This window comes from Salmo trutta, chromosome 21 (genome assembly GCF_901001165.1).
Source record: "Salmo trutta chromosome 21, fSalTru1.1, whole genome shotgun sequence".
Taxonomy (NCBI): Eukaryota; Metazoa; Chordata; class Actinopteri; order Salmoniformes; family Salmonidae; genus Salmo; species Salmo trutta.
In genome coordinates, this window is record NC_042977.1 from 32020447 (window position 1) to 32048152 (window position 27706).

The 27706-nt window shown below is 45.6% G+C and overlaps 1 protein-coding gene across 3 annotated transcripts; it reads right to left on the minus strand.

Annotated features, from left to right (window-relative positions):
* Positions 1-1287: 1287 nt before the first annotated feature.
* On the minus strand, positions 1288-27706 carry LOC115157182 (RB1-inducible coiled-coil protein 1). 3 transcript variants are annotated; one of them, XM_029705211.1, is made up of 24 exons: positions 27338-27706; positions 25789-25921; positions 25548-25674; positions 25199-25369; positions 23921-24123; positions 14417-14843; positions 14048-14218; positions 13664-13848; positions 13234-13420; positions 12970-13051; positions 12778-12842; positions 12562-12665; positions 12292-12424; positions 10278-12178; positions 8890-9082; positions 7859-7967; positions 7322-7637; positions 6680-6734; positions 4985-5032; positions 3228-3286; positions 2846-2973; positions 2419-2507; positions 2121-2222; positions 1288-1997 (listed from the first exon to the last, which is right to left on the minus strand). In XM_029705211.1, exons 2-23 carry the CDS (start codon positions 25857-25859, stop codon positions 2145-2147), a joined length of 4902 nt encoding a protein of 1633 aa, XP_029561071.1. In that variant the 5' UTR covers positions 25860-25921; positions 27338-27706; the 3' UTR covers positions 1288-1997; positions 2121-2144. The 3 variants fall into 3 exon arrangements, with proteins under 3 accessions (XP_029561071.1, XP_029561073.1, XP_029561072.1); XM_029705213.1 differs by having other exon boundaries at positions 1288-2222; positions 2419-2483; XM_029705212.1 differs by having other exon boundaries at positions 1288-2222; positions 2419-2489.

Here is a 27706-nt window from a genome sequence, read left to right on the forward strand (position 1 = left end):
GTTTGAGGGAGCTAGCAGTCTTAAACTAATACTGGTGGAATCAATGGAACTAGTTTGAGTACAATCCTAAGCCATTGACTGTTGTTAACATGGCAATGCTAAAATCCCATTTAGCCTGATAAGTGACTCCAAGCAGCTCCAAGCTCAGAGGGGGGTCGTAAACATTTACACTAAGAGCCTGTCCAGTGCACATGGTTGGTGGGTGCCAGGCCACCTCGGTATCATCGAATGCTGTGTTGTCGCATATTTTCTCATTCAGGCCCGTCCCGAAAAAAATTGTAGGAATCACACCATTCATATATGAAGAAGCGGTCCAAATGTGACAACAGGCTTATGCTAAATGGAGAAAATAGAGCTAAACATTGTTAAAACACCCCTAGACCCACACGGTTAGTGAGCGCTTGCTCTGCAGAGAGCTGCGATGCTCCCTGCTGTGATCTGGGAAAGTGATGTTGGTGCGCTTCCTCCTCCATGAGGGCCGCACCGTTCTTGGGTCCTGATTTGAAGCCTTTTTGAAGTCTGTTTCCTGCCATAGCATGCCAACACTACTGCCACGTTAGCGAATGCCTTCCACAAAAGCAGAAATTCTAAATCAAATAAGAATGTATTTTCTTTATAGCTTGTGGGAACTTACACGGATTTCCAAACCAATGATTTCTGAAACAACTGCTATTATCAAAACGTTACACATTTTCTTTGTCTATTTGTAATTTTTCAATTGGTCATACTGGTGGGGGAAAACACCATGCCATTAAAATAAATCCATAACAATAAAGAGCCTTTTTCTTTGGTCTCTTATCAATGATTTTGTTGTTGTACAATGAAAATATTCTAATTAAATGTCCTTAGATAGTGAGCATTAATATTGGCCTACTATATTTCCTGAAGAGCCAGCAAACCAGGTTTTAAAACAGGCAGGTTGTCACTGAGTGTAATGAATGCATTGCTTGTCCTTTAACTACAGAAGTAGCATTTTCCTTCCTATGTCCTTATGAGCATTCCAAAGGCAGGATCAGCTCAGTGACAGGATTTCCATAAATGAGTTTCCACTGCAATCCTCATGTGCAGGTCATTAGAGGTATATTCGATATATGATATTCTCTCTAATGCTGCACTTTGAGATGTTGCTCATCATGGAAATTTTATGTCATACTTTTTTGAATTGGATCTTTTTAAAACATTGTCTATATGTCATGTCTTATATTTTGTGTGTAAATATTTTATAAACCACCAATGCTTTTATGGGTGAGTATTTCAGTTTTGTATAGAAATAACAGTGCAGTAAAGTTTTTTGGGGTCAATCTTTTATTGTTTCAAAACTCTAAATTCTTTTACAATACAGTCATTTATTGTTACTTGTGTGATTTGAATGATGGGTAATGTACAATGTCATCCAGTAATGAAACACGGTCACAAGCAAAGTATTCCTTTCTACATATCAATATTCTATGATAGAGGGAAGTTTTGACCTGTTGTAGTTAATTTTTGCGTTTGTTTTTTTTTGACAGCACAATTCCTTCCCTTTTGAATCAACAAAAAGCGTTGTTTTTTGAAAGTGCATTTTCAAGGATTGCAATGACGACCGCTTTCACCAGTCGGCCAAAATGTACATGTCAGTATTAACACAGGGCCATACTGCTCTGTGAGTAACAAACAGCATTTACTACACTTCCAACTACGACATTTAACTGGATAAGTGAAATCAAAGAAAATATATCAATATGCATGCCATGAACATTCCTTCATAAACATTTATAATAAATGTATATTTTCATTTGTTGTTGGTAATGATACAGTATTTTCCACAAAGAGGACAAATGCTGATAATGAATGATAACTAAATATATAAACATCCAAATACTTTTTGTTCAATTTACACACAGGTATTAATAGCTTTCTGCCAGTGTTTAGGGCCATGCCCTAATAAAGAAATAGTGTTTGGTCCACAATAACAAATCTTCTGGATTAAAAAGAGAGAGGGTTGATGGGATGTTGAACTGAAAGCCCAAATAATAGCATGATTATTATCTTTCTTTTCATTTTCAAGTTGATAAGAGATGTATTTATGAATTATGTATGATGTGAGAGTCTATTTAAAACTCTATGCAATATAAACATACATTTTAGCTCATAACTTGGCTATATTATACTTTCTTGTTCCATGAAACAGCTTTCACCCTGTAGAACTTGGTGCCCAAAGGAACTTTGAAGCGGTTTTGAGCCTAAGGGAAACAGTCACCACATACATGTTCTTAAAACATCACCCTGTGATTGTTGATTATTTTAGTTGATTATTAATTTACTATTATAATTAGCATTTTACCTTCTTTAATGACAATCTATATTAAGAAAAGCTACTGTCCTATACTACTGGACTATTAAATGACTATTACAATTCATTACCTATATACTAATTACCTTTTTCGCCTGGCAATATTCCTTCTCCATCACTTTTCCAAGAACCCACGGCCGTCTTGAGGCTCCTGATGCTGAAGTAAACATAGGATCTGTCAGTGATTGACAGAATAAAACCAATACAATCAATACAAACATTTTGACATAGGTTACTCCAATTCAGTTGTCCAAGTTAATAAATTCATCAATATTTAGAGTTTGTAAAGAGGAGATAAGTGCTTGTTTTTGCACAACTTGTTCAACAAAACATGTCTTCTTTTATACAATAACTTTGTATAATTGTATATTATATATTGTATGCAACTTTGTATCTACGCAACAAAAGTTAAAATTGTATATAACTTTGTATATTATAACTTAGTAAGTAAATATTCTATAATAACTTAGCTACATATTGTTTTTTAAGTATAGGCTATGGTGATAGTCTGACCTGGTTTGAGGTCCAGTGCAGTGAGGGACTCGGAGTGGAGGAAGTACAGGGTGGGACCCACGGTGAACAGTACATAGTTGTCATGCCTTTCATCTAGGATGATCAGAACCAAGTCACCAACCTGGAAACTGAAAAGGACACAGAGGTCAACCTTGACACAAAATGGTGCTAGATACTAGATACAACAAAAGGATGAACCAGATATTAAGAGACAAAAAATTAAATAAAAAACACAAATAAAAAAGCTTTGATGTTCATACTGCTGAAAAACAGAGATTTGCTGGAGAAAACTAATTTCATTTTTTACAAAGGAGAAAACGTACAAGCACTGTATCTACACACTCTACACATCAGCACTTATGTGGCAATCTTATAAGCTTACTCTCTGATGGCGATTTTCTCTGAATGCCGTGACGACACCGAGGACATGCTTTGAGACATCTACAAAGAGAGAAAGGTAATGGTTGTTAAGAGTGAGTATGATCTTCTTGACACTGCTGGTCATGGATGCTTTCCTAGTCTGACTGATCTTTGCATGGCAGCTGTCAATACCACCACCGTATGGCGTGAAATGTATTTGCTGGAACATATACGTTTTGGCACTTATTTTTATGCAACTTTTTAGGTATGTGTGCAATAGTGGTGCAATATGTTTAACTGCCTGAAGGACTGTATTGATTTTCCTTTTGGAGGAAGGAAGTTACTGTTAGGGCTCAGAAACCTCCTAGGTCTGCTGGACAGGGATATAAGGTTTGATGCTACTGCCATCTAGTGGAGCTGGGGTAAAATAGACTGGGGTACACTGACAATACCTGTGTCAAAGCTAAATGAATTCTAATGGGATACACACTAATACAGATTATTAGGTACTCCACCCCATTCTGCTCCTACAGACAGTGAGTCATGTGGCCGTGGCTTGCTATATAACACAGGCAGATAGGCATTCAGTTACTGCTCGAGTGAACGTTAGAATGGGCAAAACGAGTAACCTAAGCGACTTTTGAGCATGGTATGATGGTCAGTGGCAGGTGCTCTGGTTCCAGTATCTCAGAAATTGCCGGCCTCCTGAGCTTTTCACGCACAACAGTGTCTAGAGTTTACGGAGAATGGTGCGACAAACAAAAAACATCCACTCAGCAGCAGTCCTGTGGGCGAAAACAGCTTGTTGACGAGAGGTCGAAGGAGAATGGCAAGAATCGTGTAAGCTAACAGGCGGGTGACAAATGGGCAAATAACGGCGCAGTACAACAGCGGTGTGCAGAACAGCATCTTGGAACGCACAACTCGTCAGTCCTTTTCACAGACGGGCTATTCCAGCAGACGACCACACCGGGTTCCACTCCTATCAGCTAAAAACAACAAGAAGCAGCTCCAGTGGCACACAAACACCAACACTGGACAATTGAAGAATAGAAAAACAGAATCCCAGTTCCTGTTGCGTCATGCTGATGGCAGAGTCAGGATCTGGCCTAAGCAGCATGAGTCCATGTCCCCATCCAGCCTGGTGTCAATGATACAGGCTGGTGGCAGTAGTGTAATGACACGTTAGGTCCCTTGATACCAATTGAGCAATGTTTCCATGCCCCGAAGAATTCGGGCTGTTCTGGAGGCAAAGGGGGGTCCGACCCAGTACAATATGGGTGTACCCAACAAACTGGCCAATGAGTGTATATCCATAAGTAACAAGGCAATAGTAAACATGCTGTCCCCCACAAATGATGCAGCGCCAATTAGTGACAACAATTCAAGCTCAAACGGTATAGGAGATACAGATGCTGAAACTTTAGAATTTCAGTTGATTCCTATAGCACCCCCATTGGGTCTATCAGTGTAATTTTGTAAATGCCGTATGTATACGGCAAAACGCATCATTCACCCAAGTTTCGTCAAAATCGGGCCAGTGTTGTCTGACATATCGCGTGTGACTAACGTACAAACGTACAGAGACAGATGCACAGTCCCCTCCCCGATTTCATCGTGGGGGACAACCATACACATGGAAACCATGTGAAAAATTAATGTATCAAGAAATGGCAATTTCTGGTAGTTTTTTTGCCCTAGAACAGTTAAACAATCACATTATATTAACAGCAACATTTCCACATTGTCTAATCAGTCATCAAATTGAATCAAACCTACCAGTCTTTGACTGAGGCGCTTGTTTTCCTCTTCCTTCATATGTAAAGTCTGAAATATGACAGCACACGTTAGGACAAACAACTCAAGCCAAATTCTAGAACAACCCATATAAACTCAGCAAAAAAAGAAACGGCCCTTTTTCAGGACCCGGTCTTACAAAGATAATTCGTAAAAATCCAAATAAATTCACAGATCTTCATTGTAAAGGGTTTAAACACTGTTTCCAATGCTTGTTCAATAAACCCATAAACAATTAATGAACACGCACCTGTGGAACGGTCGTTAAGACATTAACAGCTTACAGACGGTAGGCAATTAAGATCACAGTTATGAAAACTTCAGACACTAAAGAGGCCTTTCTACTGACTCTGAAAAACACCCAAAGAAAGATACCCAGGGTCCCTGTTCACCTGCGTGAACGTGCTTTAGGCATGCTGCAAGGAGGCATGAGGACTGCAGATGTGGCCAGGGCAATAAATTGCAATGTCCATGCTGTGAGACGCCTAAGACAGCGCTACAGGGAAACAGGACGGACAGCTGATCGTCCTCGCAGCGGCAGACCACGTGTAACAACACCTGCACAGGATTGGTACATCCGAACATCACACCTGCGGGACAGGTACAGGATGGCAACAGCAACTGCCCGCGTTACACCAGGAACGCACAATCCCTCCATCAGTGCTCAGACTGTCCGCAATAGGCTGAGAGAGGCTGGACTGAGGGCTTGTAGGCCTGTTGTAAGGCAGGTCCTCACCAGACATCCCCAGCAACAACGTCGCCTATGGGCACAAACCCACCGTCGCTGGACCAGACAGGACTGGCAAAAAGTGCTCTTCACTGACGAGTCGCGGTTTTGTCTCACCAGGGTGATGATTGGATTTGCGTTTATCGTCGAAGGAATGAGCGTTACACCAAGGCCTGTACTCTGGAGCAAGATCGATTTGGTGGTGGAGGGTCCGTCATGGTCTGGAGCGGTGTGTCACAGCATCATTGGACTGAGCTTGTTGTCATTGCAGGCAATCTCAATGCTGTGCGTTACAGGGAAGACATCCTCCTCCCTCATGTGGTACCCTTCCTGCAGGCTCATCCTGACATAACCCTCCAGCATGACAATGCCACCAGCCATACTGCTTATTCTGTGTGTGATTTCCTGCAAGACAGGAATGTCAGTGTTCTGCCATGGCCAGCCAAGAGCCTGGATCTCAATCCCATTGAGCACGTCTGGGACCTGTTGGATCGGAGGGTGAGGGCTAGGGCCATTCCCCCCAGAAATGTCCGGGAACGTGCAGGTGCCTTGGTGGAAGAGCGGGGTAACATCTCACAGCAAGAACTGGCAAATCTGGTGCAGTCCATGAGGAGGAGATGCACTGCAGTGCTTAATGCAGCTGGTGGCCACACCAGAAACTGACTATTACTTTTGATTTTGAACCCCCCCCTTTGTTCAGGGACACATTATTCCATTTCTGTTAGTCACGTCTGTGGAACTTGTTCAGTTTGTCTCTCACTTGTTGAATCTTATGTTCATACAAATATTTACACACGCTAAGTTTGCTGAAAATAAACGCAGTTGACAGTGAGAGGACATTTCTTTTTGTTGCTGAGTTTAGATCCTATTAGTATTGTAATTCCTCATTCAATGAGCCTAACTTCCTCTGGTTCCATTTAGAAGATTATGTCATAGAGGCGTCTACTCACCCTCTCAAGTAACAGTATCCGCTGTTTCTCCTCGGATATCATCAGGATGTTATCGCTGATAAGGAAACAACGGACGAATAATCAGATCACTGTGGTGACAGCTTTTAACACATTTGAGAATCATTCAAACAAATTCTTACTTTGAAAGATGAAGATTCAACAAGCATAAATATAAATTTAGAGTGACCTTCTATGGGGTAATTATGATTGCTAGCCTGCTTGACTGTAGTTAAAAGTAAAAAGAAAGAAATAACTTACATTTTCCATTCCTAGCCTCCCTTGTTCTGTCTTATTTGTCCTCACGTTATCCATCCTTGTCTGGCTATCTCAAACAAGTACTTTCAACATCCTTCTTCATCTTTTACACATTAAAACTGACATGCTACTACTATCTTCAACATTTTTCTTTGACAGCTTACAACTTCTATTCATAAATTGGTCTAATGCCTTTCAAAGGCTATCACTGTCCTCAGTTCAACCAAATAAGTCTCCAAGTTTAAACAGGTACCATTAGACAAATATTTTGACAAGTAGATCTGTCAAAGCTTAACTTATTTCTATAAAATGACAGATTCATTGCGATGTTAGGGGGTTATTATGAGTGACTGTTTATTGGACTATTTATGTTTGGGAGATGCTTACTGTACGGTCACCATACTGGCCTCCACAGCTGAGTCCACCTTGTCGTCCTCTCTGATGGCGGCCACAGAGGCCAGTCTGTCTGGGTCAAGGAAGGGCTCTGAGTAGCAGGCTCTAGCCCCAACCTCAATTTCAGTCCCAGGACCAGGACAAAGCCCAGGTCCAGGCCCGGCTCCAGTGGGCTCCAGAGCTAAGGGGTTTGGGCTGTAGTAGGCCGAGGACACCAGGGCGGTGCTGCGCAGCCGGTTCAGGTCCTCCTCCAACTGCTTCTTCTCCTGCATGATGATGGCCCGGTCTTCAGACAGTGTCTCTATTAGACCTGGAGACACACAGTGAACATATCAGGATAAATGGACTGCAGCAAGACTGACTTTCAACACAATCAACCAACATATTCAAGGATTGAACGAACCACAAACCAATAACAGCATAGAAAATGCAATCTAGTTTCAGTATATCCAGCACATTAAGTTTTCAGAAGGCATAAATCATTCTGTTCTCTCATAGTGTCATAGCTGTACGTGTCTGTTTGTCCTGTACCTTTGTCCTTCTCCTGTTGCTGGGTAACCTTCCGCAGCTTCTCTGTCAGATCATTGATGATCTGTTCCTTTTTCAGCTTCTCTCTCGTCAGCACAGTGTTGAAGTTAGTCTGGGGAGGGAGGAGGGGGAAATGAAGACTTCCAGATACTGCTACTGCATTGTCTGGGAGGTAAGTTAACACACAGTGAGGCAGTCACAGAGGACAAAGAACTACCAGACAGGTGACAGGCTCAGTGAGTCAACTGAGGGTTGAGTCATGGCTCAGAACAATAGACCACAATGAAGCTTGCTCACTTTAACATAAGATCTTGGGCTAGCTAGGAGGATCTTGGGCTAGCTAGGAGGATCTTGGGCTAGCTAGGAGGATCTTGGGCTAGCTAGGAGGATCTTGGGCTAGCTAGGAGGATCTTGGGCTAGCTAGGAGGATCTTGGGCTAGCTAGGAGGATCTTGGGCTTGGTAGCAAAACCTATGAGTATAATAATAATTTATAGAAATAGTAAAAAAATATATATATTTGTGAGGCATAATGTGTTCTCACCAATATTTCTAACTTGTTCTAACAGCTTTTTACTCCCAACAACATGGTTTAGGCCTAACCACGTTCCACCAAGAGGGTCACACACAGAGACTAGTATCAGATTCCCATTTGGACTGCTCCCCAGCAAGCAAGACAACATGAGAACACTGTGCTCTAAGGCCCCTAGGCCCCACAGACCTGCTTCATTAAGGGGTGACTAAGACTTAGGAGATGTAATGGAGTATTTGAAGAATTTTAGATATTGGTCACTGGTGGTCAGTTTGTTTGCAGTTGCCAGTGGATCACAATTAGACCTACTTAGAGGAAAGCTAATTGGAGACAAATGCTAAAAAATATATATAACATTTGGCTAACAATTAGATAAAAACTCAACATTTTAGGCAGACAAACGACAGACTATAGGATTTAAATGGTAGTGTATCTAGATAGGTGCTGGTCAATACTGACAGAGGAACCTTCTGAAGATCTGGGGAGGACTAGCCTAACACTGACCTGTTGTTCTGCAATGAGGGAGGTCTTGAGGTTCTGCATCTCCTCGTTCTTCCTCCTCTCCAGGAGCTCCAGCTGGGTGTGCAGCGAGGCTGTCTCCTGCTGCAGATGCTCCTGCAATGCAGAGTCCAGGGAGAGAGGAGCCCCTGCATCAGACCCCCGACCCTCTGTCTGTACCTCCGACAACCCTGCCTCTCTGAGGGACACACACAGACACAAGTAACAGGCAGACAGACACAAGTAGCAGGCAGACAGACACAGACACAAGTGGCAGGCAGGCAGACAGAGAGACACGGGCAGACAGAGAGACACGGGCAGACAGAGAGACACGGGCAGACAGAGAGACACGGGCAGACAGAGAGACACGGGCAGACAGAGAGACACGGACAGGCAGAGAGACACGGACAGGCAGAGAGACACGGACAGGCAGAGAGACACGGACAGGCAGAGACGCGGGCAGACAGGCAGAGACGCGGGCAGAGACGCAGGCAGAGACGCGGGCAGAGACGCGGGCAGGCAGGCAGACAGACAGAGACGCGGGCAGAGACGCAGGCAGACAGAGACGCGGGCAGGCAGGCAGAGACGCGGGCAGGCAGGCAGAGACGCAGGCAGGCAGGCAGAGACGCAGGCAGGCAGGCAGGCAGAGACGCAGGCAGGCAGGCAGACAGAGACGCAGGCAGGCAGGCAGACAGAGACGCAGGCAGGCAGGCAGACAGAGACGCAGGCAGGCAGGCAGACAGAGACGCAGGCAGGCAGGCAGACAGAGACGCAGGCAGGCAGGCAGACAGAGACGCAGGCAGGCAGGCAGACAGAGACGCAGGCAGGAAGACAGACAGAGACGCAGGCAAGCAGACAGAGACACAGGCAGGCAGGCAGAGACAAGCGACACAGACAGACAGACAGACAGACAGACAGACAGACAGACAGACAGACAGACAGACAGACAGACAGACAGACCAGGTCAAAATAAATACTAACTCCTCACAACTTAAACTTTAATCCCTTTGGCAACAGGTATGTCAAAAACCTCCAACCACATGCATGCTTGACACAGTATACAGTACAAGTGCTGGTTTCCCCTAGCATTTAACACAGGCCCTTTTTTCAGGACACCCCAACCCTAAATGCAGCTATGCCACATTACAAAAGTGCTATTTTCAGGGTACACCACAGCTCACTGAAGTCAACACAGGCTGAAGTCTGGGTGGGATTCACTCAAATGTTTGCTATATTAGATACAGTATATCACATGGAGAAGCTAATGTCACAGCTAATAATGATCTGTATAAATAGTTACCTTGTTCATTACAAGGCGAATTACATGTTTATAGCAAATCACAGCTGTCTGTTTAATGCAAGTAGAGAGCAGTGGGGCATTCATTAGCTCTTACCTTCCAGAGGATTGTCTTTCCTGAAGGTCACATTCAAGTTGCCTAATTTTGTCTAACAGTCTTTTCTCCCTCTCCACCTTCTGTTGCTTTAAGTCTTTAAAGTCATCTGGTACAGCAGCCTTCAAGGCCTTCTCTTTCTCCAAACGTTCCTGGGCTGTTTGTGTGTCCTGCTCTATTCTTTTGGCGAGCAGGTCGTTCTCCACCTGCAAATCGCAGATAACGGTCCTTAAGTGTTGTTCCTGCTCCTCAGAAATCCCCCGCTGCTTTTCCTTATCTTCGCACAGCGCCGCTGTCTGCAGGTCGAGGTCTCGCTGGAGGTTCTGCAGCTGCTCAACGCGGCTCCTCTCGGTGTCCAGGGTCTGTTGCTGCAGGGCGGTCAGCTCTCTGTGGAGCTGGTTCCTCTCCTCCTCGTGCCTGTCCGCCAACTCAGAGATACACTGGTCCTTCTCCATCCGCATCAGCCTCCTCAGCTCAGCCAAGCCCGTCTCGTACTCCTCGTTCTTGGCCTGCAGCTGCCTGTTAACCTGGGCTAGCTGTTCGCTGAGGGACTGGGTCTCAGCCTCCACGGTGGCCTTCCCCACATTGGCCTCCTGCTGCCCCTGCTTGGCCTCCTCGTACAGCAGCCTCACCTCCTCTGTCTCAGACTCCTTCAGGGCCAGCTCCACCTCCAGCTTGCAGCGCAGGTCAGCCAGCTCGATGACCCGGGCCTCCAGGTCCATCAGCTGGCAGTCCCTCTCTGTCAGGGTGGCGGCATGCAGGTCAGTGACCTCGCTCAGCTTGGCTCTGTTCTCTGTGGCCAGATGCTCCAGGGCCTCCTGGTTCTTCCGGACCAGGGTATCTAGCTGGGCCTGGTGTTGCTGCCTCATCCTCTCCTCCAGCTCCTGGCGGATCTTCTGCTGGCCGCGCTTGATCTCAATGTGCAGCGTCTCCAGCTGGCTGGCCAGGGAGTCTCTGGAGGAAACTAGGGTCTGCACCTCTTGGGCCTGATCGCTGATCTTCTGCTCCAGGTCCCTGGCCATTTGAGTGTGTCCATTCTCTGCCTCGGCCCAGTGCTCTCTCTCGACCTCCAGCTGGGTAAGCTCCTCCTTCTTGTGCTCCAGCAGCCCCTCCAGTTCCAGCATGCCCCGCTGCACGTCTTTCACAATGTTCTTGTTGACCTGGTTCTCTTCCATCAGGGCCTGAAGCTGATTCTCGTGGTCCTGCTGCAGGGAGAGGAGCTCGGCCTGGTGCTGCTCCTTCTCTCTATTACGGATGGTGTCCACCATGTTGCACACCTCACTGGTCATGGTCTTCAGGGCGAAGCCAAAGTCTCGCTGCTCCTTCAGCAGCAGGTCTCTGTGGCGGTACAGGTCATCCTTGACGCTCCGCAGGTTGGTCTGGGACTCCTCGGCGGCAGTGCGGTACTTCTCCATGCTCAGCTTTAGCGCGGCCATCTTGGAGTTCTCCCTCTCTAAAGCGGTGGTGTCATGCATGCGCTTGCTGTCGATGGCGTTGATGACCGAAGAGTACAGCGACTCCACCATCATCCCTGGGCTGGTGGGGTCGCTGATGGGGGTGGGCGGGTTTTCGATCACAAACTCGTTGACCGCCGACATGAAGTCTGACTCGGGGCTCTCAGCCAGGGAGTCCAGGTCCAGGGAACCGGCCTGCTGCAGGACAGGGTCCATGTTGGGGTGGCCAATGGTCTCAAAGTCAAAGGTTTGGGCGTCGATGCTGTCTGGGGACAGGTCCTCCAGCGTGGTGGGGCCGTGGCCAGGGAGGGGCTGGCAGAGTGGGCCCGGGAGACTGAGAGAGGATGGGGTCACGGAGGAGGTAAAGGTGGTCCCCGGTGTGCTGTTGGACCACGTGGTTAACGGGGTCACCGCTGCCGTGGATCTCTGATCACTCTGGCTGCACGACACCTGGAGGAACAGAAATGAGAAGGGGAGTGAGTGAAGAATATGCAATTAAGGGACAGTGATCTCTGTGCTTTTGGATTATTTCCAGTGCAAATTCCATTGTAGATTGTGATCACCCTTTGTTCGCTCAGTAAGTCAGTGATAGTTCGAGACATCTCGTCCACACTGGCAGCTTGAGTAGCTAGCACCAACTGTTGAAGCATCTCCACGTGCTGGTGCAAAGGCTCAAAGTCACACAGTGTTGGAAGCCTGGGGAAAAGTAGCAGGTTTATTGCACTGCATATTACAACAGATAATACAGCCAAGTGTTCACAAGTTAACTAAAACGTAAGGCAGGCATGCATGGTTATTGCTTCACTATGCACGAGGGGGAAACCACGGCCTACCTGAGGAAAGGCTGCACCTCTGTAGGACAACAGGTCTTTAAGTACTGCAGGTCACCAAGGGAAATATCTGGAAGCTCAAAGTCAAACTTTCTGGGCTTTCGCGTCTACACGATAAAAGAGGGATAAACAACAAAAACAAGAGAAATGGATTGGATTACAATATTTGGGGAATTAAATAGATGTTAAAAAAACACAGAGATTTGACTGACTACTTACGCAAAATGAAGTGGGGGGCCATGAGTCAAGTCCTCTAAACAAGCGATTTCTGAGAAAAGATTTCCCTGCAAAGAGGATCACAGAGCTTTATGTCAGCTCAGCTGTTGGTAGGAATGAATGTATGTTAATTTCAGAGGGGACACTCGTTAAATATCACCAAATGGGATTTTTTTTTTAAATAAAGGAACTTACTGAACAACTTTCCAAACGTTTCCCTTTTATACTTCTCAGTCTCATAGAGACGTTTTCCATCCTTCACCAGAGCACAGGCCCACTGAGGAGAGAAAGAGAAGAACAGAATTTACACTATTTTCCCTCCAATTTGAGTTTCACCCCATATCTGTAGGCCCGGCTGGAAGTTGAGGCTTGTTTTAGGTCTGCAAGTTGGAACTGAGGGGAGATGTGGGTTGGGATTGGGTTTTGAGAAGTGGTCACATGATGGTCCTGTGCTCTGACCTCTCTGTAGTGACCTATGAAGATCTTTCTGCGCACCACCTCCACCACGGCCAGGCAGTACATCTGAGGCACGGTGCTGAGGGCGTCCACCACCCGGACCCTCTCCATCAGCTCTGTCAGCAGCCTCAGCAAGGCCTGCAGCTTCTCTCCGTCCTGATCCGCGTGCAGCATCACATAGCAGCACCATCTACATTCACAGTGGTCAGGATGCTTTAGCTTGGCTAAGTTAGCATTATTTCTACAGTGTTAGCTTAGTTTGTTTCGTGCTTTCAATGGCTGTATTTGACCAGTTACACATCTGGATTCAGTAGAGAAATTTGGTTCATTTCATTGCTCAAGGGATTTTCAGCAGTATGTTTTCTGGCTTCTGGGATGAAGATGCACGGAGAACATCTTAATAAAAAATGACAAAGATGAACAGATGTCTTACTTGAGTCGAACTTGTAGGTTGTTCGCCAGTTCCTGTTTGGCAGTGGTGCACTTCTGTTTGATGTCCAGAAGCTTCCGGTGGTTGGTCAGCATGATCATCAGCTGGTTGGCGTGACTAAGACACAGGTCAGGCAGCACAGACGTATCCTTCAGGTTCTCAGCACGCTTCTGATTGGCCAGAAATCCCTAACAACCAATAGATTGATTAATAGGGGAGTTTAGTTAGATTTCATGCACAGATTTTAAACTAAAAGCTTGATTGCAGTATACAGTACATAGTTTTATCAAGTAGTCATTTGAATGAATAGGCTAATTTCTATACAGTGTTTTATTGACTATTGGCATTTGGTAAAATAACAATTTAGATAAGACCTATTTTGCTTACCTGAGCAAGTTCCTTCTGTTCATTGACCAACTTGTTACAGCTTGCTATCATTTGGTCTAGAGCGTATAACCTGTCCTCAAGCCCTTTGATGGCTTTCATGTTCTGATTATCCAGTTTGGCTATCGTGTCTCGACATTCCGACAAGAATGGCTGAATGATGCGTGGGTCCAGCTGAAATAGAAAGGATGATATCGCTCCATCCCAACTGTTTCTGAATAAACTCTCATAACTGACTGTGGACTCATGTTGAAACAGAATTACACTGCGGAGTCATGGCAAGGCCACAGAGGCCTATTCAGTCACACATACACAAATACAGACAGGCACAGTAAAGGCAACATACAGACACAAACAACAACAGTGACTCACCCTATTGATGGAGTCAAAACATTTCCTCACGACTGATTCCACGTCATTGGGCCGGTCTTGAACGTTGATCCAGTCCAGCAGTGTGACGTTGAAGGACGGGGGGTTGGCCCTCTCTGGAGAGTCTGCCTCCTGAAGGGCTGCCCTCAGCTCACTACTGTCAGTCATCTCACTGCTTTCCTGGGCTTGGGCGGGGTCAGGTGAGCCCCCCGCCCCTGGAGCACAGACTGACAAAGGTAGCTTGGTGGAGCTCCTTTGTGTTTCGGTGGGGGTGGGGCAGAGCACAGAGTCAGTGGACTTCTCCTCCTCGGTCTCATGGGAGTTCTTGGCTGGAGTGGAGCAAGACTTCTCTAGACATTCTCTGTAGCTGTGGCGGGTCAGACACTCCAGTAGGGGGATCTTGGCCATGACTGAGACTGCTGTCCCCAGTCTAGAAAAGGACATGTCAAATCTCAGTTCACAACCATAGAATTTAGATTTACATCTTTGGATACAGATTAATTAATGCAAGTGTGGCAGGGGGAAGGACACACACACAGACAGACAAAGAGAGAGACGGAGAGAGAGAGAGACAGCCAGACCGAGAGAGAGAGACCGAGAGAGACAGACAGACCGAGAGAGACAGACAGACAGACCAAGAGAGAGACCAAGAGAGAGAGACCGAGAGAGACAGACAGACCGAGAGAGAGACCGAGAGAGAGACCGAGAGAGACAGACAGACCGAGAGACAGACCGAGAGAGAGACCGAGAGAGAGACCGAGAGAGAGACCGAGAGAGAGACCGAGAGAGAGACCGAGAGAGACAGACAGACCGAGAGAGAGACCGAGAGAGACAGACAGACCGAGAGAGAGACCGAGAGAGACAGACAGACCGAGAGAGAGACCGAGAGAGACAGACAGACCGAGAGAGACAGACAGACCGAGAGAGACAGACAGACCGAGAGAGAGACCGAGAGAGACAGACAGACCGAGAGAGACCGAGAGAGACAGACAGACCGAGAGAGACCGAGAGAGACAGACAGACCGAGAGAGACCGAGAGAGACAGACAGACCGAGAGAGACAGACAGACCGAGAGAGACCGAGAGAGACCGAGAGAGACAGACAGACCGAGAGAGACCGAGAGAGACGGACAGACCGAGAGAGACCGAGAGAGACGGACAGACCGAGAGAGACCGAGAGAGACGGACAGACCGAGAGAGACCGAGAGAAACGGACAGACCGAGAGAGACCGAGAGAGGCGGACAGACCGAGAGAGACCGAGAGAGACGGACAGACCGAGAGAGACGGACAGACCGAGAGAGATCGAGAGAGACGGACAGACCGAGAGAGATCGAGAGAGACGGACAGACCGAGAGAGATCGAGAGAGACGGACAGACCGAGAGACGGAGAGAGACGGACCGAGAGAGAGACAGACAGACCGAGAGACGGAGAGAGACGGACCGAGAGAGAGACAGACAGAGAGACCAAGAGAGAGACAGACCGAGAGAGAGAGAGACCAAGAGAGAGACAGACAGACCGACAGAGAGCGAGCGAGACCGACAGAGAGCGAGCGAGACAGACAGAGAGCGAGCGAGCGAGACAGAGAGCGAGACAGAGAGCGAGACAGAGAGCGAGACAGAGAGCGAGACAGAGAGCGAGACAGAGAGCGAGACAGAGAGCGAGACAGAGAGCGAGACAGAGAGCGAGTTCACAACCATAGAATTTAGATTTACATCTTTGGATACAGATTAATTAATGCAAGTGTGGCAGGGGGAAGGACACACACACAGACAGACAAAGAGAGAGACGGAGAGAGAGAGAGACAGCCAGACCGAGAGAGAGAGAGAGACCGAGAGAGACAGACAGACCGAGAGAGACAGACAGACAGACCGAGAGAGACCAAGAGAGAGAGACCGAGAGAGACAGACAGACCGAGAGATAGACCGAGAGAGAGACCGAGAGAGAGACCGAGAGAGACAGACAGACCGAGAGACAGACCGAGAGAGAGACCGAGAGAGAGACCGAGAGAGAGACCGAGAGAGAGACCGAGAGAGAGACCGAGAGAGAGACCGAGAGAGAGACCGAGAGAGAGACCGAGAGAGAGACCGAGAGAGACAGACAGACCGAGAGAGAGACCGAGAGAGACAGACAGACCGAGAGAGAGACCGAGAGAGACAGACAGACCGAGAGAGAGACCGAGAGAGACAGACAGACCGAGAGAGACAGACAGACCGAGAGAGAGACCGAGAGAGACAGACAGACCGAGAGAGAGACCGAGAGAGACAGACAGACCGAGAGAGACCGAGAGAGACAGACAGACCGAGAGAGACCGAGAGAGACAGACAGACCGAGAGAGACAGACAGACCGAGAGAGACCGAGAGAGACCGAGAGAGACAGACAGACCGAGAGAGACCGAGAGAGACGGACAGACCGAGAGAGACCGAGAGAAACGGACAGACCGAGAGAGACCGAGAGAGGCGGACAGACCGAGAGAGACCGAGAGAGACGGACAGACCGAGAGAGACGGACAGACCGAGAGAGATCGAGAGAGATGGACAGACCGAGAGAGATCGAGAGAGACGGACAGACCGAGAGAGATCGAGAGAGACGGACAGACCGAGAGACGGAGAGAGACGGACCGAGAGAGAGACAGACAGACCGAGAGACGGAGAGAGACGGACCGAGAGAGAGACAGACAGAGAGACCAAGAGAGAGACAGACCGAGAGAGAGAGAGAGACCAAGAGAGAGACAGACAGACCGACAGAGAGCGAGCGAGACCGACAGAGAGCGAGCGAGCGAGACAGAGAGCGAGACAGAGAGCGAGACAGAGAGCGAGACAGAGAGCGAGACAGAGAGCGAGACAGAGAGCGAGACAGAGAGCGAGACAGAGAGCGAGAGAGAGCGAGAGAGACGGACTCAAGAGAGAGCTGGCTGATCTAACAAAGGAGGTGAGAGAGCTCCAAAAAGACAGGCAGAGCAGTAATAACGATCTGACCTCACTAAGTAAGGACAGGCTGCAGGAGAGAAATAACAGAGAACAGGCTGCAGGAGAGAAATAACAGAGAACAGGCTGTAGGAGAGAAATAACAGAGAACAGGCTGCAGGAGAGAAATAACAGAGAACAGGCTGTAGGAGAGAAATAACAGAGAACAGGCTGCAGGAGAGAAATAACAGAGGACAGGCTGCAGGAGAGAAAAAACAGAGGACAGGCTGCAGGAGAGAAATAACAGAGGACAGGCTGCAGGAGAGAAATAACAGAGGACAGGCTGCAGGAGAGAAATAACAGAGAACAGGCTGCAGGAGAGAAATAACAGAGAACAGGCTGCAGGAGAGAAATAACAGAGGACAGGCTGCAGGAGAGAAAAAACAGAGGACAGGCTGCAGGAGAGAAAAAACAGAGGACAGGCTGCAGGAGAGAAATAACAGAGGACAGGCTGCAGGAGAGAAATAACAGAGGACAGGCTGCAGGAGAGAAATAACAGAGGACAGGCTGCAGGAGAGAAATAACAGAGGACAGGCTGCAGGAGAGAAATAACAGAGGACAGGCTGCAGGAGAGAAATAACAGAGGACAGGCTGCAGGAGAGAAATAACAGAGGACAGGCTGCAGGAGAGAAATAAAAGAGAACAGGCTGCAGGAGAGAACAGAGGACAGGCTGCAGGAGAGAACAGAGGACAGGCTGCAGGAGAGAAACAACAGAGAACAGGCTGCAGGAGAGAAATAACAGAGGACAGGCTGCAGGAGAGAAATAACAGAGGACAGGCTGCAGGAGAGAAAAGAGGACAGGCTGCAGGAGAGAAATAACAGAGGACAGGCTGCAGGAGAGAAATAACAGAGGACAGGCTGCAGGAGAGAAATAACAGAGGACAGGCTGCAGGAGAGAAATAACAGAGGACAGGCTGCAGGAGAGAAATAACAGAGGACAGGCTGCAGGAGAGAACTAACAGAGGACAGGCTGCAGGAGAGTAATAACAGAGGACAGGCTGCAGGAGAGTAATAACAGAGGACAGGCTGCAGGAGAGTAATAACAGAGGACAGGCTGCAGGAGAGAAATAACAGAGAACAGGCTGCAGGAGAGTAATAACAGAGGACAGGCTGCAGGAGAGTAATAACAGAGGACAGGCTGCAGGAGAGAAATAACAGAGAACAGGCTGCAGGAGAGAAATAACAGAGAACAGGCTGCAGGAGAGAAATAACAGAGGACAGGCTGCAGGAGAGAAATAACAGAGGACAGGCTGCAGGAGAGAAATAAAAGAGAACAGGCTGCAGGAGAGAACAGAGGACAGGCTGCAGGAGAGAACAGAGGACAGGCTGCAGGAGAGAAACAACAGAGAACAGGCTGCAGGAGAGAAATAACAGAGGACAGGCTGCAGGAGAGAAATAACAGAGGACAGGCTGCAGGAGAGAAAAGAGGACAGGCTGCAGGAGAGAAATAACAGAGGACAGGCTGCAGGAGAGAAATAACAGAGGACAGGCTGCAGGAGAGAAATAACAGAGGACAGGCTGCAGGAGAGAAATAACAGAGGACAGGCTGCAGGAGAGAACTAACAGAGGACAGGCTGCAGGAGAGAACTAACAGAGGACAGGCTGCAGGAGAGTAATAACAGAGGACAGGCTGCAGGAGAGTAATAACAGAGGACAGGCTGCAGGAGAGAAATAACAGAGAACAGGCTGCAGGAGAGAAATAACAGAGAACAGGCTGCAGGAGAGAAATAACAGAGGACAGGCTGCAGGAGAGAAATAACAGAGGACAGGCTGCAGGAGAGAAATAACAGGACAGGCTGCAGGAGAGAAATAACAGAGGACAGGCTGCAGGAGAGAAATAACAGAGGACAGGCTGCAGGAGAGAAATAACAGAGGACAGGCTGCAGGAGAGAAATAACAGAGAACAGGCTGCAGGAGAGAAAAGAGGACAGGCTGCAGGAGAGAAATAACAGAGGACAGGCTGCAGGAGAGAAATAACAGAGGACAGGCTGCAGGAGAGAAATAACAGAGGACAGGCTGCAGGAGAGAAATAACAGAGGACAGGCTGCAGGAGAGAAATAACAGAGAACAGGCTGCAGGAGAGAAATAACAGAGAACAGGCTGCAGGAGAGAAATAACAGAGAACAGGCTGCAGGAGAGAAATAACAGAGGACAGGCTGCAGGAGAGAACAGAGGACAGGCTGCAGGAGAGAAATAACAGAGGACAGGCTGCAGGAGAGAAATAACAGAGGACAGGCTGCAGGAGAGAAATAACAGAGAACAGGCTGCAGGAGAGAAATAACAGAGAACAGGCTGCAGGAGAGAAATAACAGAGGACAGGCTGCAGGAGAGAACAGAGGACAGGCTGCAGGAGAGAAATAACAGAGGACAGGCTGCAGGAGAGAACAGAGGACAGGCTGCAGGAGAGAAATAACAGAGGACAGGCTGCAGGAGAGAAATAACAGAGGACAGGCTGCAGGAGAGAAATAACAGAGAACAGGCTGCAGGAGAGAAATAACAGAGAACAGGCTGCAGGAGAGAAATAACAGAGAACAGGCTGCAGGAGAGAAATAACAGAGGACAGGCTGCAGGAGAGAAAAGAGGACAGGCTGCAGGAGAGAACAGAGGACAGGCTGCAGGAGAGAAAGAGAACAGAGGACAGGCTGAACTAATTCATTCGATCGAATTGATCAAAACTGGAGATTTCTTTATCTGGTTAAAAATCAACAAGGAGGCTGTCTTGACAGATAAAAACGTCTTCCTCTGTGCCACATACATTCCCCCCTCAGAGTCACCCTACTTCAATAAAGAGAGTTTCTCCATTCTCGAGGGGGAGATTAGTCACTTTCAGGCTCAAGGCAACATACTGGTCTGTGGAGACCTGAATGCTAGAACAGCAAAAGAACAAGACACTATTAACAGTCATGGGGATAAACCCCTACCAGGAAGCAACAACCTTTCCCTCCCCACATACTCCCACAGAAACAACTATGACAAAGTGGAAAAACAAAAATGGAGTACAGCTCGTGAAGCTCTGTCGAACACTGGGTCTGTATATAGTCAATGGTAGGCTGAGAGGGGACTCTTTTGGTAGGTACACCTACAGCTCATCCCTTGGCAGCAGCACTGTAGACTACTTCACAGACCTCAACCCAGTCTCTCAGAGCCTTCACAGTCAGCCCACTAACACCTCTCTCAGACCACAGTAAAATCACAGTGTATCTGAGAAGAGTGGAACCCAACCATGAAGCCTCACGGCCCAATAAATGACATGGTACTAAACAGGCCTATAGATGGAGTGCGAACAGTACAGACATCTACCAAAAAGCAATTTGTAGCCAAAAAATACAATCTTCCTGGACAACTTTTTAGCCTTAACATTCTCCTACAGCAATGAAGGTGTACATTTGGCCGTTTGGAACATAAACTTTATATTTGACAAATTAGCCTCCTTGGCTAATCTAAAGAAGCATAAGAGCAAACCAGAAATAACAGAAAATGAAAAATGGTTTGAAAAAATAATGACTGAAAATGAAAAATAATGACTGCAAAAATCTAAGAAAGTTATTGAGCAATATATCTCATCAAAAACACAGAGAACCAGACAACAAAAATATACGCCTTCAATATGGAGAAACACTGAAGCAATACAAACACAACCTTAGAACAAAATAGGAACAGCACTTTAGAAAACAGCTGGATGTAATTGAGGAATCCATAGAATCAAACCACTTCTGGGAGAATTGGAATAAATTAAACAAACCTCATCAGGAGGAATTGGCTATCCAAAATGGGCATATGTGGAGAAATCACTTTGCAAACCTCTACAGCAATATAACAAAGAGCCCAGAACAAAAAGTTATTCAAGAAAAATTACAAATCCTTGAATCAGCAGTCAAAGACTATCAGAATCCTGTGGATACCCCAATAAGAGAAGAAGAATTATTGGAAAAACTATGCACTCTCCAACCCAAAAAGGCCTGTGGTGCTGATGGTATTTTAAATTAAATGATCAAATATACAGACCACAAATTCAAATTGGCTATACTCAAACTCTTCAACATTATCCTCACTGCAGGTATTTCCCCCGATATTTGGAACCAGGGATTGATCACACCAATCTATAAAATTGGAGACAAATTTGACCCAAATAATTAAAGGAATTTGCGTTAACAGCAACTTGTGGAAAATTCTTTGCAGTATTATAAATAGCAGACTACATCATTTCCTTGACTAACACAACGTCCTGAGCAGAAGCCAGATTGGATTTCTAAAAAATGATCGTACAACAGACCACATTTACACCCTCCACAATCTAATTGACAAACAATTAAACAAAAACAAAGGCAAAACCTACTCGTGTTTTGTAGATTTCAAGAAAGCATTTGATTCAATTTGGCACTAAGGTATTTTTTTATAAACTAATAGAAAGTGGTATTGGTGGGAAAACATATGATGTTATTAAATCAATGTAGCAAACAGACTTCTTCTCTCAGGGACGGGGAGTGAAACAGGGCTGCCCAATAAGTCCAACACTATTTAACATCTACATTAATGATTGGCAAAAACATTAGAAGAATCGGAAGCACCTAGTATCACCCTACACAACACTGAAATCAAGTGTCTGCTGTACGCAGATGACCTGGTGCTGCTGTCTCCCACTAAAGAGGGGTTACAGCAGCACCTAGATCGTCTTCACAGGTTCTGTCAGACCTGGGCTCTGACCATTAACATAAAAAAAATAATAATATAATGATATTCCAAAAAAGGTCCTGAAATCAGGATGACAAATATAAATTCTATTTGGACACAGTTCTATTAGAACACACCAAAAAACTACACGTATCTAGGACTAAATATCAACAACACAGGTAGCTTTCACAGGGCTGTGAATGAGCTGAGAGACAAAGCAAGAAGAGCATTCTATGCCATTAAAAGGAACATTAAAATCGAAATTCCAATAAGAATCTGGCTCAAAATGTTCCAGTCGGTTATAGAACCAATTGCTCTATATGGCAGTGAAGTATGGGGTCCACTCTAATAATGAATTCACCAAATGGGACAAACATCCAATTGAAATAATGCATGCAGAGTTTTGCAAGACTGTATTGCAAGTGCAAAGAAACTCCAAATAACGCATGTAGATCAGAATTGGGCCAATACACCCTCCTCATTCGAATAGAAAAAAGAGCCATCAAATTTTACAACCATCTAAAAACAAGTGACCCCAAAACATTCCATCACACAGCTCTACAATGTCAAGAGATGAAACCAGAGAAGAGTCCCCTCAGCCAGCTGGTTCTGAGGCTCAGTTTACAAACCCAAACCAACCCCATAGAGCCTCAGGACAGGACTCAGAAAATCTGGCCCAATCAAATCATCACAAAACAAGAAGAAAAATATATCACCTATTGGAAAGACACCACAAAAAATCTAAGTAAACTTCAATGCTATTTGGCTCTAAACAGACAGTACTTGGTGGAAGACTATCTGACCACTGTAACTGATAGAAAACTGAGGAAAACACTGACTAGGTACAGACTCAGTGAGCACAGTCTGGCTATAGAGACCGTTCATCACAGACAAACCTGGCTGCCCAGAGAGGACAGGCTGTGCTCACTCTGCTCCAGGGGACAGGTAGAGACAGAGCTGCATTTCCTATTACACTGTGACAAATACTCAGACCTAAGAAAATATTTATTTCCCCAAACTATAATTCAATACAAAGAATTTGAAACTATTAAAGATGAAGAAAAAATCAAATATTTATTGGGTGAAAAGCCAAAATGTGCAGTTTTGTCAGCCAAATATGTGTCCTCCTGTCACAACATGAGGGACAGCAAGTGAAAAGTGCAATGTAATGTCGATAATATTTCCCGTTTTGTTTTGTCTTTCATACCATGTCACGTGTCTTCTCAGTCATGTTGACACTGGTCTCCTACCATTGCTTTAATGTATTGTTGTTCTGATTAACATTGTTGTTAATGGTAATCCCATGTCCACTACTACTATTATTATTATTATTATTGCTGTTGGTCCCACCATTTATTTATATATAAATAAATATATATATATTTTTTTTTTTCTATATGTATGCTTTGACAATGTAAGTAATAATGAACTTGCCATGTCAATAAAGTCAATTGAATTGAGAATTGAGAGACAGACCGAGAGAGAGAGAGACAGACCGAGAGAGAGAGACAAAGAGAGACAGAGACAGACAGAGAGAGAGTGTGTCTCAGTTGGTAGAGCAAGGCCCTTGCAACACCAGAGTTGTGGGTTTGGAAAAAAAATAATAAGAAAATGTATGCACTTAGTACTGTAAGTCAGTCTGGATAAGAGTGTCTGCTAAATGACTCAAATGTAATGAACATAATTAGCTGATGTGGAGTGCCACACACAGAGATCTATAACCTGATACAGCCCTTTATCCGTCAGATACATTCATTTAACCTGAATAATTCATTTGACTGAACTATCACAGCAGGGGGGTGCATTATTCACCCCCCCCCCCCCCCTTCCAATTGCATTGAACTTAAAATGTATGCAGGGAGTCACTTACTTTGTCAGTTTCAATTTGATATCCTCAAAGTCTTGTTGATAATTCATGTATGCCGTGTCAAATTTCCACAGTAGCTTCTGATAGGACAGCGTGCAGTCATCCAGGTTGGCCATGATGGCAGCCCAGCCTTGGTGTTGGAGGTGTTCATCGTGAACCAGGCGTTCGCAGAAAGAGCAAAGTTTCTTGGCAACTTCAAACATTTCCTAGAGAAGCATAATAAAAAAGGTATTCAGAAGTTTGATCACACTAAAAATGCCAAAACAATCCTACACTTGATTAGCCCTTCTCTCAGCACATTTCAAATCTGCAGGCTAAAGCTAAATCTAGACTTGGTTTCCTCTATCGTAATCGCTCCTCTTTCACCCCAGCTGCCAAACTAACCCTGATTCAGATGACCATCCTACTACCCATGCTAGATTACGGAGACATAATTTATAGATCGCAGTTATGGGTGCTCTCGAGCGGCTAGATGTTCTTTACCATTCAGCCATCAGATTTGCCACCAATGCTCCTTAAAGGACACATCACTGCACTCTATACTCCTCTGCAAACTGGTCATCTCTGTATACCCGTCGCAAGACCCACTGGTTGATGCTTATTTATAAAACCCTCTTAGGCCTCACTCCCCCCTATCTGAGATACCTACTGCAGCCCTCATCCTCCACATACAACACCCATTCTCCCAGTCACATTCTGTTAAAAGTCCCCAAAGCACACACATCCCTGGGTCGCTCCTCTTTTCAGTTCGCTGCAGCTAGCGACTGGAATGAGCTGCGAACACACACTCAAACTGGACTGTTTTATCTCAATCTCTTCACTCAAAGACTCAAATCATGGACTCTCTTACTGACAGTTGTGGCTGCTTCACGTGATGTATTGTTGTATCTACCTTCTTGCCCTTTGTGCTGTTGTCTGTGCCCAATAATGTTTTGTGCTGCTACCATGTTGTGTTGCTACCATGCTGTGTTGTCATGTGTTGCTGCCTTGCTATGTTATTTTAGGTCTCTCTTGTCGTGATGTGTGTTTTGTCATATATATATACATATATATATATTTTTTTTTTTTGTTATCCCAGCCCCCGTCCCCACAGGAAGCCTTTTGCCAGGTCGTCATTGTAAATAAGAATTTATTCTTAACTGACTGCCTAGTAAAATAAAGGTTGAATAAAAAATAAAGTACCCTTATTTTAATATTGAGTATGGTAAAACAAGGTAGAGCAACATTGATGGCTTATTTTGAGAAAGTAGTAACTAGACCAGAAAGCAACAAAACATTTACCACAGCAAGTTGTGTTCGCGAGGCAACGGTGTGAAAGACTGCTGGCATCATTAGTGACTCCTCCACCTTGAGCTCCATCTCATTCTCAATAGAGAAGGTGGTTTTGGTGATAGTCGGAGCCCGGTCACACAAAATCATCTCTTTGTTGAACAGGAATATGGGGTTGGTGTCCTGGGAAACAAAAACACAATGTGTCAAGACTCTTGAACAGAACACATCTGGAATTATGACGTCCTTTTTTTCTCTCTCAGCATCTTGCACAGAAAACTGCCATCAATCAAGTCAAAACCAGCTCCTTTCTGCAACACAAACCAAAAACACACAATCATTCCAAATGATGCAAATTTACCGTGCCAGCACTGTAGCTGCAGACTCGCCTCTCTGCAACCATACACTCCCCTCCATTGACAACCAGGACTTGATGTTGGGTTGCAATCTTGTACTTGACCTGGATGGCATGTTTGAGGTCCAACACTCTGCAAGATGACAGGTTCAGAGAATGTTTTGATTTCCGCACAAATTACATTTTCCATAGAGACTAGTAGAAAATGGATAAGGATAACCTGAAAGATTAAATAAATGGGTCTTACGTTTGGACAGCCAGCTCTGTGTCAAATGTCAGAGTGCTTCCATTGTTGACCTGGAATACATACAACTTCATGTTGAATCCTGCAGCGATCTTCACACTCTTTTATCTTGATCATTTAGTCATTCAACACCACCCTGTGAAGATAAAAAAGGTATTTACAATAGCTAGGTATTTACTTTTGGTTGTGATTTTCTATACTGTTTACTATTCATGCTACTGGAAGCTACCTTAAATTTTAGACAATTCGTTCAAGTCTCCCAAAGACATTTATTGACACATAAATCACAATCTCTAGCTAATTTTCTTTGAAAGACAGAGGTCCTGTACCGGTAAGAAAACAAATCCCAAAAAGATCATTACAAACTGGGTGGTTCGAGACCTGAATGATTGGCTGACAGTCGTGGTATATGACAAAACATTTACTGGTCTAATTACGTTGGTAACCAGTTTATAATAACAATAAGGCACCTCAGGGGTTTGTGGTATATGGCCAATATACCATCGCTAAGGGCTGTATCCAGGCACTCCGCGTTGCTTCGTGCTTAAGAACAGCCCTTAGTCTGGTATATTGTCCATATACCACACACCCTCGGGCCTTATTGAGAAGAGAACTAAAAAGCAGCCACACGTGTGGAGCTTCTAACCTAAACTAATTCAGTAGTTAGTTGAACTCAACTAAATAATGTTTCTTTCAATTTGACAGCATCTGGCTAGTTCCAAAATGAATAGACGCTGCTACTTTCCTTGTTGGGCAAACGTTCATTCTCCAGCAAAATTTACATTTGGGCACACTCACTAAATAGGCAGTCAGGGGGTTTAGCTACAGGCTGAGTCATGGTGGCTATTAGCTAGCAAGCAAAAGCTAACGTCGGCGAACTACATTGTAAACAAGACTGAGGACGCCTGCCTCACATTGAAACTTGTCTAGAAACAACAAGCAATATGGCTAGCTGCCAACTAAATTACAGGTTTGATCAGCCAAACAACAGACACGTAAAAACATTGGATATACGCCCCGGGCTAGCGAATACGCTGTGTAAGTTAGCAAACTAGCGTGGCACGCACCAGCGGGGATAACTAAATTATTTGTCTACATGTGAAACATGACCGTATGGCTCTCCGCCGATCAAATACGAAGCCTTGACACCGTCGTCCGTGGCTAGCAAGCTTTAACGTTAGCTCGCTATACTTGCGTAATAGACCATTAACGTTTGTAGCTAACGTTAGCCAGCTAGCTTGAAGTCAAGGTTGGACAAAATAAAAGGCAAACAAAAGTACGAACTAAAGACAAATTTATATCGACATAGCTATTTGGTCAATGAACTAACTAATACATGTCTTAAATCCCTTTCCTCTGACGTTTCTCAGCAACTTAGCGTTAGCAGACGTTGCCTAACCACTACCTACTGATAGCTAGTTTAGCTAACTAACTAGCGTTATATTTCTGCAAGTTTACAACCATGACAGTGAATGGGTCCTAAAAGTCCCCTCTCCTATTTACATAAATGTTACATGACTGACATGTGTCTAACAATAAGAGAAACTCTTACCTTTTTTGTTTTCTCCCATCTCCTCCTAAGTCTTGGCGAGCTACCGGTAGCACGCTAACTTAGCTGGCTAGTTTGGTTTAGCTTTAACGGCATCGAGTTAGCTACTAGCTAGCCGAATATCTAGCTAGCTGTGTGGAATGATTAGCTAGTCTGTCCCAATCTTAGTTTTTACGATCGATTCATATTGCTATGTAACTACACATTTGCATGGTTTGTTATGGGTCTTTTTTTTTGGACCAGGGTTATGTGACAAGACAGGTTTATTTCAAGTAACGTTAGCTAGCAAGCTAAAACCCTACTCTGCAGCTGTGTTTTGTTGTTGTCTTCGTCGTCACTGCACAGCAAGGTGCATTCTGGGAGAAGAAAAAG